General features: G+C 48.4%; 1 protein-coding gene across 10 annotated transcripts in view; it reads left to right on the forward strand.

The window, feature by feature from the left end:
• Window positions 1–6,475, forward strand: part of Mef2d (myocyte enhancer factor 2D) — a 28,925-nt gene extending 22,450 nt beyond the window's left edge. For 8 of the 10 annotated variants that reach the window (XM_041655800.1, XM_041655799.1, XM_041655804.1 and 5 more), the window contains 3 exons: window positions 2,071–2,290; window positions 2,590–2,896; window positions 3,176–6,475. In XM_041655800.1, coding sequence (XP_041511734.1) covers window positions 2,071–2,290; window positions 2,590–2,896; window positions 3,176–3,187 — 539 coding nt within the window. In that variant the 3' untranslated portion in view covers window positions 3,188–6,475. Of the gene's footprint in view, window positions 1–2,070; window positions 2,291–2,589; window positions 3,014–3,175 lie in introns of all 10 variants that reach the window. The other 2 variants (XR_005974630.1, XM_041655807.1) reach the window with 2 other exon arrangements.
• Window positions 6,476–13,695: the final 7,220 nt, after the last annotated feature.

The raw sequence follows: 13,695 nt of genomic DNA on the forward strand, positions 1-13,695 counted from the left end.
TAGTTAGATAGATATACTGTTAGATGGATATAGTTAGATAGATATATAGTTAGACATAGTGTTAGATAGATACAGTTAGATATAGTGTTAGATACAGTTAGATATAGTGTTAGATAGATACAGTTAGATATAGTGTTAGATAGATACAGTTAGATATAGTGTTAGATAGATATAGTTAGATATAGTGTTAGATAGATATAGTGTTAGATATAGCTAGATAGATATAGATATAGTTAGATAGATATAGTGTTAGATATAGTTAGATATAGTGTTAGTTATAGCTAGATAGATATAGATATAGTTAGATATAGTGTTAGATAGATATAGCTAGATAGATATAGATATAGTTAGATAGATATAGTGTTAGATAGATATAGTTAGTCGTAAGGCCCACTTTTGGCTCATATCACTCTGTCTTTGTTTTTTTTTTTAATATTTATTTATTATGTATACAATATTCTGTCTGTCTGTATGCCTGCAGGCCAGAAGAGGGCACCAGACCCCATTACAGATGGTTGTGAGCCACCATGTGGTTGCTGGGAATTGAACTCAGGACCTTTGGAAGATCAGGCAATGCTCTTAACCTCTGAGCCATCTCTCCAGCCCTCTGTCTTTGTTTTTGATTTTTGTTTTGTTTTGTTTTTTGTTTGTTTGGTTTTTTGGTACGTACGTGTTTTGTTTTTTCTAGACAGGGTTTTTCTGTGTAGCCCTGGCTGTTCTGGAACAACTCATTAGTAGACCATGCTGACCTTGAACTCACAGAGATCCACCAGCCTCTACCACCCAAGTGCTGGGATCAAGGTGTGCACCACCACCAGTTCTCTTACACTGCCTTTTAAAAACCAGTAACCAGCTGGTGGAGGTGGTGCACACCTTTCATCCCAGCACTCAGTGAGCTCGAGGCCAGCCTGGTCTACAGTGCAAGTTCCAGGACAGACAGGGAAAACCCTGTCTGGAAAAACAAAACAAAACTCAAACCAGTAACTAGGTGTCTGGAGAGATGGCTCAGCAGTTAAAAGCACTGGCTGCTCTTCAGAGGACCCAGGTTCATTCACCTACATGGCAGCTCACAACTGTCTGTAACTCCAGTTCCAAGGGCTGTGACATCGTCACATAGATATGCATGCAGGCAAAACACCAATGCACTTAAAAATAAGTTATTTTTTTAATTCTAGGGGGAAAAAACTTAAAACAAAAATGTGAAAGAAAAAAAAAAGAAAGCTAGTCACTGGCCAGGCCAGAGTGAGGTTTAAAGGGACTAGAAAAGGGTGCCCATGGTGCTGCACACCTTAATCCCAGCTCTCGGAAAGCAGAGGCAGGTGGATCTCTGTGAGTTCAAAGCCAACCTGGCCTACATATTGAGTTCCAGATCACCCAGAGCTACATATTGAGACCCTGTCTCAAAAAAATAAAATAAAAGGTGGCGAGGCCTGGGTGCAGAGCAGCGTGGTGAGTACTTCCTAGCATGTGCAAGACCTTCATTGTGGAAAACAATAGGAAAAGCACTCGGGGCTCTCACCGGTGCTGCAGCATCTGTCTTATGTGAGCAGTGGGGCTTACTACATCTTGGAGTGTTCAGTACGAGCCCAATGCTGTTGCTGTCCTACATGCCTTCTGCATACTTGCGTACCCTTGGTGGCCGTGCTGCAGGAAGGATTGCTTGCTGTCCCTGCTGTAGACATTATTTGCCCAGGATCTCACAGTGAGTGGAGGTTGCCAAGAATCTCTCATCATAGCTCCAGCTGTGAATGTTGTAGAGGTCAAACCATCTTCCTTTACAAACAGGGCTAGAGCAATTGAGCTTGGGCTCACTGTGGAACATAGGTAGGGTGACTGAACCATGCATCTAGCACCCTCCTCATTTCTGTAACCGTCCTTATAACAGCAACACTGAACTGACTTTAAAGCTGATGCTGTTTTAAAGCCGCTATCCTTCCATCCTGCTGAAGAAAACAGTGCCTTGTTAGACTCTTTAGTGTCATCTTCATGAGTGTCTTCATTCTTTCACATCTGTGGTTAGATGCCGCCTGTCCTCCCCACTCAGGCTGCCCTCACTTTCTCTTACTGCAGATTACCAGCTGTCCAGTGCAGAGCTGTCCTCCTTACCAGCTTTCAGCTCACCTGCCGGACTGGCACTAGGCAATGTCACCGCCTGGCAACAGCCCCAGCAGCCTCAGCAACCACAGCAACCACAGCCGCCACAGTCACAACCACAGCCGCAGCCACAGCAGCCACAGCAGCCACCTCAGCAACAGCCCCACTTGGTCCCCGTATCGCTCAGCAACCTCATGTGAGTCTGTGGGAGGTTTACTGTGGGAATGGTGGGGGTGAAGGACAGAAGTCTCTGTGGAGTTGTCCATGTGCAGTAAGTGAGCTCTTCCTCCTAGCCAGCAGGGCTGAGGGTGCAGGCTTTAGACAATGATGTGGACAGAATGGAGCTAACACTCATTTCTCTTCTTCCCCTTTGCCATGTGTCATGTCTCCCTCTTCTCCCAACTCCCCACTCTCATTGTTTGGTCTTACCCTTTGTCTGGTGACTTCCTGCTTTTTGTGTTACTGCCTCTTGTGTTTCTGGTCCCTGAACTCCAGCCCAGGCAGCCCCTTGCCCCATGTGGGTGCTGCTCTCACGGTCACCACCCACCCGCACATCAGCATCAAGTCAGAACCAGTGTCCCCAAGCCGTGAGCGCAGCCCTGCACCTCCTCCTCCAGCTGTGTTCCCAGCTGCCCGCCCTGATCCTGGTGAAGGTCTCAGCAGCCCAGCTGGAGGATCCTATGAGACCGGGGACCGGGATGATGGACGGGGGGACTTTGGGCCCACACTAGGCCTGCTGCGCCCAGCCCCAGAGCCTGAGGCTGATGGCTCAGCTGTGAAGAGGATGCGGCTGGATACTTGGGTACTGTAATATTGCCCTTCTGTCTGCCGGTGTCTGCATCACCCAGGGACTGTCCCACAGGCACTCAGCCCGCTTTCTTTCCCACCTGAGAGGCCTTGTGGCCAGCATTCCTTTTGGGTCAGTACTCACAGCCCTTGACTCCTTCCATGCAGTATTGTGCCCTGCTCAGTGACCTCCAGCTGGCCTTGCCCTAAAGTTTTACCCCTCGGGAGAGGGTTGGGTGCATCCTGTAGGCCAAGCTGCCCCTCACACCACCTTCTCCGTCTCCTCTCTTCACAGACATTAAAGTGACGGCTCCCACTCCCTCCTCTCAGCCTCCCTGATGAAGAGTTGACAATCTCACCGCCTACCCCTCCCTGTCCTGGGCTCCTCCCGCTCGACCCCCACTTCCTTTCTTCTGCTCCATGTCCTGTTGATGGTTACATTTGTGTATAATTATATTATTATTATTATTATTATTATATTTTTAAATTCGAATTCTCGCTTTAGAGAGAGGGTTGCTCTTGCCCCTTTCTTGGCCCCACCATTTTCACTGGTGGGGGGACTCTCTTTATTGCGGGAAAGGGGGGGACACTTTGCACGTTGTACACATATGCTGCAGGGGTGGGGGCAGTAGGCCTTGGAGAAGGACAGGTGCCGAGCCCTGCATGTGGAGCCCTCCCATCCCATTCCCAGATAGACGTAAAGAACCAAAAACTATCCAACAACAAAAACCCCAGAGCTGGCTTGATGTTGGGTTTGCGTCTCAGGGACAGGAAGGGACAGAGACTCTGCTTCGGGCTGTTCATGGCTAATACCCATCTTGGTCCCTCCAGCTTCCTGCGTACACACCACACTCACTGGTCCTGTGTGATGCACCCCAAGATCTGGGTTCTAGGAAGGCTGCCTGGGAATCTGAGGCCAGGGCAGGGACTTGAGGTAGGAACCTCTTTGGAAGTAACATTGGAGAGACAGCTGTAGAAAGAGGGCTGATGAGGGCAGAAGGACTGGGTGTGGCGAATCGGGACCCTACCCCTGGCTTTTCCTTTAAGATGTACAGTGCAATAGCTCCCCATCCTTTAGCCTACCCCAGCCCTAGAAAGCTGGCCATGTACTGGAAGAGTTGGGGAGAGGACCTTCAGTGGAGTAGCTCCAGGTTGGACCAGGGTCATCCTTTGGTTCCTTGGGGCACTGAGGGCAGGAGGCCTGTCAGGGGCAGGCATGGGGAGGGTACCTCTGCTATGTGCACCACACCCAGAAGAGTGCACGCGGGGCGCACAGCATGGTCCATGGAGCTAGAGGGCCCTACAGATGCGGCCCCTGAGGCCCCTCCCCAGTCCTCCTAACTCCTGCCCCTGACCCGCTACCTCCTGTCCCTCCACCTCCAGGCCACGCCCCAAACCTGCCCTCTTGCTACTGTAATTGTAAATAGCAACCTTCCAAAATGTTAGTGGTTAACAGTCCAGGAAACTGTTGTGTTGTTTGTTGTTGTTGTTGTTGTATTGATATGAAATGAGATTCTATTTTTGTCAAAGTATATTGTAATAATAATGACTCAAATGGCCCGTACTGTACAGATGGGATTCTTCTGCTGTTCTTGCCTTGCTCTCCCAGGCTTGTGCTTTGTCGCCTCCTCAGTGGGGCTGCAGGCAAGCACCCAGGGGAGGGGAGGGGAGACAGCACACACTCCGTGGGTAGAGTAAGACAATGCTCAGTGCTGTAGGAAGATGGTCTTTGCCCGCCTGTGACCCAGCCTTTTGTAGTATTGACACTTGATGCAGGGAAGAAGCCAGAAGCAGAGGGGTGTGAGCATGCTCGTGGGGGCGTTTCTGGGTGCACCCTGTATTTATGAGATTGTGTGCAGCTGTGCGGATGTACCTTTGAGTGCCTCTGAGTCCAGTGGGTGTATTCGTAAATCTTAAGTGACTCAGGCTCCAGGGGCCTCTGTGTCTGTGTGGCTGGGTGTATTTACACAAGGATAGGTGGCTTCCAGCTCTGTGCTTCTCACTGCCCTCTTCCCTGGGCTGCTCTCAGTCCTGAAACATTTGTACTAAAGTTATAGGGAGTTGCTAGTTGACCATCCCACCTCTCCCTACAGCCTACCTCCACCAGGGCCTCACTCTGGGAGCTCTGCCTCCTTATGGCTGTCCGCTAGTCCTAGCCAGACCAGTTCTGACCCTGGAGTTCTGATTTGTTTGTGGACAAACTCAAGTTCCTCCTCCTCCTGGGAGCTCTGCCTTTTCAGGCAGGCAACCCTCTTTTACCCAGGGTTTTACCCCAGTAGCTGACCAGGTAAGGGGGTCAAACATGTGTCCTGCCTTCCCACCCCTCCTCACAGTTCCTAGAGGGAGTTTTTAAGACTTGCCTAAGGCCTTGACGGGAGCCAGGGTGTAGTCCTGTACACATACACTCCCCTTGAAAGCGGCTGGCACATTTTAGGCCCTCAGCAGATGCTGAATGGGCGAATGATAGGTGCTCAATAAACATGGAATCACTGGCCTCTTTTCAGGCTGAGCGTGGCCACCATCACACAGAGCTGCGGTGAGGCCCCTGACGTTCACAGCGTGCTACTCATCAGTGTGCAGTCTGCTTCCCGAATGCAAACCTGGCTTCTGATTGCCATGTATGGGTGTGTGTGTGTGTGTGTGTGTGTGTGTGTGTGTGTGTTCATCCCTGTCCCTGACAGTAGGGACAGTCTGTGAATGAATATGTGATATTTCTGCAGTTCAGTATCTCCAGGATTCTCCTGGGGCTATGTAGGGGCTTCTGGCTGGCCAGGTAAATTGATCCCTGGGAACCCAGACCTCAAATAGGGACTTATTTTCTTCCTCTCACAAGCCAAATTTGCCTCCTATTCACTTCCTCTGCAAAACTGGGTATTTGCCAAAGTAGCCTCTGGCGCCATCCAGTGCCCTTCCCACCCAGATCTCCCTCGGCTTTCAGGGACAGTGAGACCGAGGGCCACCCCCACATGCCTCAGTGGAACACATTCCCTCCACCCCAGCAGTGCACTCGACGTCCCTCCCCACTTCGGACAGGAAGGAAGAAAGATGCACCTTCTCTTGCTGATTATTTATTTGTTCGGAGAGACGGAAATGATGTGAAAGTGTCTAAAAGTCTCTCTATCTCTCTCTATTTTTAACTGACTCTCTGGAACCCCCTGTGGGGGAATGTAGGCTTTCCTGGAGGCTGGGAGTTCCTTGTTCTGCCCCCTTCTGCCTCCTGCTTATGCAGAGGGATGAGATTTAATGGGGCAAGAGAGCTAAGATTCCCAAGGAGAATCTGAATTCTCTACCCCATTCAAGTCCCAGAGAGAGGGAAGTAGGGAGGGGTGGGGCCAGCCAAGAGGCGACCCATCCCCAAACTTGACAATCACCCACACTCCTGGCTCCTGGGTCTTGGGCAGGGTGAGCCCAAGTGTGTGGCTGTTGATTTGTTTCATTATTTCTTTCCGTGCTGTACGGTGATGCTTTCTAGTATTCTGCACATTAAGAAAAGACAAAGTCCTCGAGATTCTTACGAGTTTGGTTTGAAAACTCTTTCACTATATTTGTTGTAAAGAGGTTTACTATTAAAAGAAAAAAGAACACGTTTCTGATACCTCAGCTTGGGCTTTGATTTCTTTGGTGCGGCGAGTAGGGAGGAAGCCCTGGCAGAGAGAGTGATTATCTGAGGGTGGGCTGTGAGGAGTGATGCCAGGCTTCCCAGGCAGCCCCAGCAATAGAGAGAGGTGACACATGCCCCTAGGCTCAGGTCCAGCCTTCCCACTCCAGGCAGTCTTTTCGCTGACTTCCCTTGGCACGGTTAAAACAGATGGAGCCCACCTTCACAATGCACCAGTGTCTCTGTTCACAGACAGCCAGGCTGTCTGCAGATGCAGCAGCCGTGGAGGCCCCAGTGCACTGCTGTGCACCTGGTCCATGTCATGCTGAAGCAGCACAATGAGTGAGGGGCCTTTGCTCAGGGGCTGCTACTGCCTTACAGTGCTTAAGATGGCCCGCTGTCCTGCTAAGGCTGCTGTGAGAGGCCAGGAGTCGAGTCAGGCCAAGCACAGAATGTCCTCAAGCCTCAGATTTCCATATTGCAAAATACTTGCCATCTGTGTTGGCCTGCGTGTCTCACAAGGTCACTGTGGATTCCACCTCATTCTTCCTCAGCAGTGGCAAAGATGGTATGTCCTAATCAAGAAAGGGTTAATAAAGATATTGTCCTCCAGGCTGGAGCTTGCCTAGTTTAGTCTCCAGTACCACATAAAGGCATAGTAGCACACACTAGTGATTCTAGGTAGAGGAAGGAGGATCAGAAGTTCAAGGTCTTCCTCAACTCCACAGGGTTACATGAGACTGTCTAAAAGAAAAAGATATCACTGTCCTCCAGAGGCTGTCAGATAGCAGCTTCCACGATGGGCTCCCACTATCCCTGCCCACATCCATGCATGCCCTTGTTCCCACACTGAGTGACCAATTTAAAAAGGCAGTTAATGGTATGTCCTTTCAAATGGGAAGTGTGGCTTCTGCTTCTCTTGTTCCTGTCCTTGTATTATGCTGTACACCAGCCCTGTGGAAAGCCCACATGCCAAGGACCCATACACTCCTACCAGCTGCCATTTGAATGAGGTCATCTCTCCTAGCAGTATAGTTGCCTGACTTTTCCAGACGTTGCTCCAGGGGAGAACCAACAGGTAAGATGGTAATGCCCAGCTCATCCATGCCCACGGAAAGGACTTTTTCTCTGAGGTGACCTCACAACCCAAATCCTTAGCAAAACCTTTCTGCTCAGTGTATCTCCTGTTTGCCTCTGACTGTCTAACCTCCTCCTCCTTCCTGGGAGGTACCACCTGCTGGGGTCTGGGATAAGCCTTACTGTTGCTCATAAGCCTTCTGTTCCCGCTCTCTTCTGGTGTTTCCCCAGTCCCTGTGTGGGATCATGGGGCTGGTTCTGGCCATTGGACCAGAACTGTGATGTGTGTCCCTTCTGAAATACAGGTAGTTGACTGTCTAACCTCCTCCTCCTTCCTGGGAGGTACCACCTGCTGGGGTCTGGGATAAGCCTTACTGTTGCTCATAAGCCTTCTGTTCCCGCTCTCTTCTGGTGTTTCCCCAGTCCCTGTGTGGGATCATGGGGCTGGTTCTGGCCATTGGACCAGAACTGTGATGTGTGTCCCTTCTGAAATACAGGTAGTCCCTGCCTTTCCAATGCTGTTTCCATGTCTTGAGCATTGTGAAAGAGCATGTCTGTGTGACACCCCTGGGTTGGGGGGTCTGATGCCCTTTTCTGGCCTCTACAAACACTGCATGCAGATGGTGCACAACATATATGCAGGGGAAACACCCATACACATACAGATTTAAAACAGCCTGGATTGCTAAACCACCTCAGAGTGGTGTTGGCACCAGGGGAACTTTATGTGAATAGAAATGGAACCTGCACTGTCACTGTTCTACCCTGGCCAGTCACAGAGCCCTGATGGTTTAAACCATGACAGTGTGACGCAGGGGTCTCTGGACTCGGCATGGTCTCAAGGATGCTGTAGTTCTAACACTTGCTGGCTGTTCCTATACAACAGTGCTAACAACTGCCTGTTTCCTTTAACTTCACCTGCCATTCTGCCAAGTATCCGTCCATCTTCAGCCCTTTTGATATCTGACTCCTTCATGGTCCCCCGTCTCACCACATAAAGTGCAGGGGCCTTGCTGGTTCTCAAGGCCTTCAGAGGGCAGCACAAGCCCATTCCGGGCATAGTCCGTGCGGTTTCTTGGAATCTGGATGTACTCTAGAACAGTAAGAAATTGGTTGGTTCCTATTTCTCATGGGAACAGGAGACAGAAGAACCAGCAGCAACTGGGCATTTGAGATGAGAAACCAGGCACACCTACTGCAAACTAGTTGTCTGTGAGGTGTCTAAGAGGAGCTATTTGAACTGAACTTTTGCAGTTAAGTAAGAATTTCCTGGGCATATGGGACCTTAAGGAACTCAAACTTCACTGAAAGCCAAAAACGAATAGCATACGCAGCTGTAGGGTAGGCCGGGTCTGTGGGAAGGGCTTTATTCTACACAGTTTAGGTCATCAGAAGAATTTAAGTAAAGGAATGAGTCAGGTCAGTCAGCCAGGAGCTGGAGTGGCAGGCAGGATGATGGGGAGTTCAAGGGCAGTCTGGGCTACACAGGAAGATAAGACCCTGTCTCAAAATGAACAAATAAAACTAAAGCAGGTCAGAGGAGTAGAGGCAGGAAGATCAGGAGTTCAAGGCCAACCTGGACTATAGAGTGAACTAGAGGGCAGTCTGGTCTACATAAGACACGATGTCAAAATACTAAGTTAAAAAAGTTTGCTAGGAAAATACTTCTGATGGTGATGTATTTGGGAGGATCGCCACACCAGACAAGAGGCCAGTCTAATCAGGAACCGTCACTGTTTTTTTTTTTTTTTTTTTTAAAGGTTGTTTAAGAGATTGCTCTGCATAGCCCTGGCTTTCCTAGAACTCACTATGTAGGCCAGGCTAGCCTCAAACTTCCAGAAGATCATCTGCCTCTATTGGGATTAAATATATGCACCACCACAATTCACATGGCCTCTGAAACTTTCTCACAAACTAAATTCTCTTCAGTTGAATTCATAACCTGGATATATACAGACCATGAAATATGCAAATCAAACATTAATGGAAATTATAAATTTTTGTTTTGTATGTATGTGTGAAGGGTATGTGTAAACCAGGGTTCAGTGGTGTCTTCCTCAGTTGTGTGTGTGTTGCAGGGTATATGTGAACTAGGGTTCAGTGGTGTCTTCCTCAGGTGTGTGTGTGTGTGTGTGCAGGGTATATGAGAACCAGGGTTCAGTGGTGTCTTCCTCAGTTTCTCTCCATGGAATCTGGAGTTTGCCATTTCAGTCATACTGGCTGATCGAGTCCTAAGGATTCTCCTGCCTCTGCCTCCCCAGTGTGGAATTACAGGCACTCACAACTGCACCCAGCTTTGGTGCAGGGGACCTGAATGCATGCTGTGCTTTCTCCACAGCCTAAGAAGCTTATTTTAAATAGTTTTTTAGTTTTATGTATTTATATTTTGTCTGAGTGCTCTGCATGTACACCTGCCCGCCAGGACAGGGCATCAGATCCTACTATAGATGCTTGTGAGCCACCGTATGGGTGCTGGGAATTGAACTCAGGACCTCTGGAGGAGCAGTCAGTGCTCTTGACCCGATACATCTCTCCAGCTCTAAAATTCTTTAACAAGGATTGAAACATACAGTCTAGCCAAGGCTACATAATGAGACCATATCTCAAAAAAATCAATTTTTCATATCAATGAGATGGATTTATCTTATATAAATATTGGCTGGATATTTGATAGTTTACAATGTAGATCCTCTTCAATATTTTTCATAATTAATATTTGATTTCATAATTATCAACGTTGAGTATACTGCTTCACATAAATATGTAGTACAAAATGGTAGGTGTAGCCTGGTCAGTTTTGTCAACTTGACACAACCTAAATCTGGGAAGAGGCAGCACCACCAAAGAACTGACTACCTAGGAGCTGCAGACACTGAAGAACTAACTCGGGAGCTGCAGAGATGGTACAGTGGGTAGATACTGGCTGTTCTTCCAGAGCACCCTATGGCATCTGACAACTGTAATTCCATTCCCAAGGGATCTAGGCTTTCTGGCCTCCATGGGGACAGCATACATAATGTACATGTGTACATTTAGGCAAACAAATATATATGTAAAATAATTTTTTTAAAGAATTGCTTCTATCAGGTTGGCCTGTGGCCATGTCTGTGGGACAGCTGTCTTGATGCTAGTTAATGTAAGAAGACTTGGTCCGCTGGGCTTTTTACAGTGCTGAGCATAGGCCAGGAAAGGAGCCGGTTAGCAGCATCCTCCCTGGCTTCTCCTCAGCTCCCGCTGTTCCTCCCCTCAGTGATGGACTGTGACACAGAAGCGGAAACCAAACAACCCTTTCCTTCCTGAGTTGCTTTTAGTTGTAGTGTTTGTCCCAGCAGCTGATCAAGGAATGAGGCTATTTTGGGAATGCTAGGAACCCTGCCCTACAGTGGCAGTAGTAATACCCAGCAAAAGAACTGCAGGAAGGAAGGGGTTTTGGAATCGTGAGGTAGCTCCTCACCTTGCATCTGCAGTCAGAAGCAGAGCAAGGGATGCTAGTGTTCAGGCCACTTCCTCCTTTTATCTTTCTGGGTCCTACTTCAGTCATCCTAGTGAAGAAAAGCCCCACAGGTCCTGTTGAGTTGGCAGAGTAACCATCACATCCACCAAACCAAAGTGCACTTAACCTTTCTTTTAAAATGGAACTCAAACTGGCAAGTCAAGTAGCAGCTTTCAGAATCAGGCGTTTGGAGACAGCGATGTGGCTGAGAAATCTTGCCCAGCACACAGGAACCTCTGGGCTGAACCCTCAGCACCAGGGTGTGTCAAGGGTGGTGCCACACATCTGAAATGCCAGTAAGAAATGGAGACATCAGAAGTTCAAATTCTTCCTCTGCTATATAGAGTTCAGGATAGCAAGGAATACATGAGACTCCGTTCAAAAAGAAATTAGTAAAATGAAACAATATCAAATATTCTATGATCCCAAAGATCTTAAACTACTATTTGGAAAAAGACGAGAGAATGGCAGTCTGGCACAATGCTTACACAGGGGCTGGAGAGATGGTTCAGTGGTTAAGAGCATTGCCTGCTCTTCCAAAGGTCATGAGTTCAATTCCTGGCAACCACATGGTGGCTCATCTATAATGAGGTCTGCTGCCCTCTTCTGGTCCGCAGACATACACAGACAGAATATTGTATACTGTGTACATAATAAATAAATATTTTTTTAAAAAAACAATGCTTACACAGGACATGGCCGGGAGGTTAAAATGAGGCCGTGCAGATGAAGTACATTTTGGTTATGTTGGTTTTTACATAATTTAACCTTCATGTGTGTCTGTATGTACTTACTACGTGTACATGAGCGTCCGCAGAGGCCAGAATAGGGCATCGAGTCTATTGAAACTAATGTTACAGGCAGTTGTGAGCTGTCTGGCAAGGCGCTGGACCTGAATTCAACTTCATCCAACACCCTTTTCTGGCCCTCCGCGGGCCACACATAATACACACTGCTTTTTTTTTTTTTTAAAGAAGAAAATTAAAAATACTCCAAGTTGCAACTTTTTGCCACTTCTCTCCTTTTTAAGCTGTTGAAGAACAGGCTCCTTAAGTACTGCCATATAAAATGGGACTAAGGTCAGGGTTTCTTAGACTTAACTATCAGGTCAGTAGTTCTGGGCCAGCCCATTTATTATGTTCTGACTCACCCTTCAGTCCTATGGGCTAGCTTTTCCAGCCCTGTAATTGTGTGGAAACTTATTTAAGGAACAGCAAATGTGGAAGAGACCCAGGGCAATCCCATCTCAAGCTCTAAAAGCGGCTCCTAGTCGAGCCAGTAACTCGGACTTGAAAGTTTGCAGCCTGAAATCACTGTGTTTGTCTGCACAAAAAGCAAGTCCATTCTCCTGCCGTTTACAATCGTGGGTCCCAAAAGGAAGAGACAGACTCCCGTGCTCTGGGTAGGTGCGGCGGTGTCCGAGCTCACGACCACTACTATTTAGGACGTCAGCCGCCGCGTGCACAAAACTTGCTGGGTGACCCTGGGAGGGGAAGACCTGCCGAACGCCGGGTCATCCGCCCTTCAGGCACCGCCCCGTGTGACCCCGGTGTGCTCCGGAGGGCGACGAAGAGCTTCCGGGTTTCAAAGCAAACCTCCACTCTCGGGAGAAAGGGGGGAGGTGCAGAAGGCAGGCCGTAGAGTCCCGTAGCGTCCTTTTCCGCACGTTTGGCCCCATAGGCGTCACTGAGCGCTGGGCTACTGTTCCCTGGCTTCACGGGTGGCACAACACACGCCCAAGGCGCTTTTCAAAAAACAAAGGCCTCCAAGTCACGCCCGGCACCGCCTACTTTTCAGCAGGAAGTAGGTACCGAGGCTCACTCATTGGCCCTTCGAGTGATTGATGGAAGCATAGGCCAACCGCTGCCTGCAAAAGACGCGCGCTTTCGGCGGTCTGGGGGGGCGGTGTTAGGGAAGATACGCATGCGCAAATCGCCTCTGTCGCCTTCTCTACTTGAGAATTGCCGGCCTTCAATTCTCTTAACAGTTTTTTGTTGTTTTTTTTTGTTTTTGTTTTTGTTTTTTTTTTAAAGATTGATAGGGTACCAGGTCTCATTACGGATGGTTGAGAGCCACCATATGATTGCTGGGAATTGAACTCATGACCTCTGGAAGAACAGCCGTGCCTTTAACCTCTGAGCCAGCTCTGCAGCCTCCCCCTCCCCTCTTGGCAGTTTTACAGAGATTGTCCTCACTGAAAGATCTGGCATTGCCTGGACAGTCCAGAAGAAGCATCTGAGAGATGAATGCAGCCGTTTGTCATTGTCAAAACTGTTGTTACCTACAAAGTTTACGCCGAAGAACTGTGCTGTTGATTTACAAAAAGAACAGAAGAAAAAAAACTCGCGGGGCTGGAGACATAGTTCATTTGCTAGAGTACTCCCCTAAGCACGCATAGCATGGGGTTTGATCTGGTATTGCAAACTCAGATGTAGTGGTGGATGCCTGTAATCCCCGGCCTTGGGAGCTAGAACAAGGAGGATCAGGAGTTCAAGGCCAGACTATGTAGAGAGTTCGGGGATACCTCGGAATATACTAGACTTTTGTCTTAAAAAAAAAAAAAAAGATCTTGTGTTGGGTGTATTCATAGAAACTCTTGACCTTAATAGGCACAGGTTGGACACACCTGTCTGTATTTTTCTGTCCT

This window comes from Microtus oregoni, unplaced genomic scaffold (assembly GCF_018167655.1).
Source record: "Microtus oregoni isolate MIOR12 unplaced genomic scaffold, Mior012 000007F_ref0000211, whole genome shotgun sequence".
Taxonomy (NCBI): Eukaryota; Metazoa; Chordata; class Mammalia; order Rodentia; family Cricetidae; genus Microtus; species Microtus oregoni.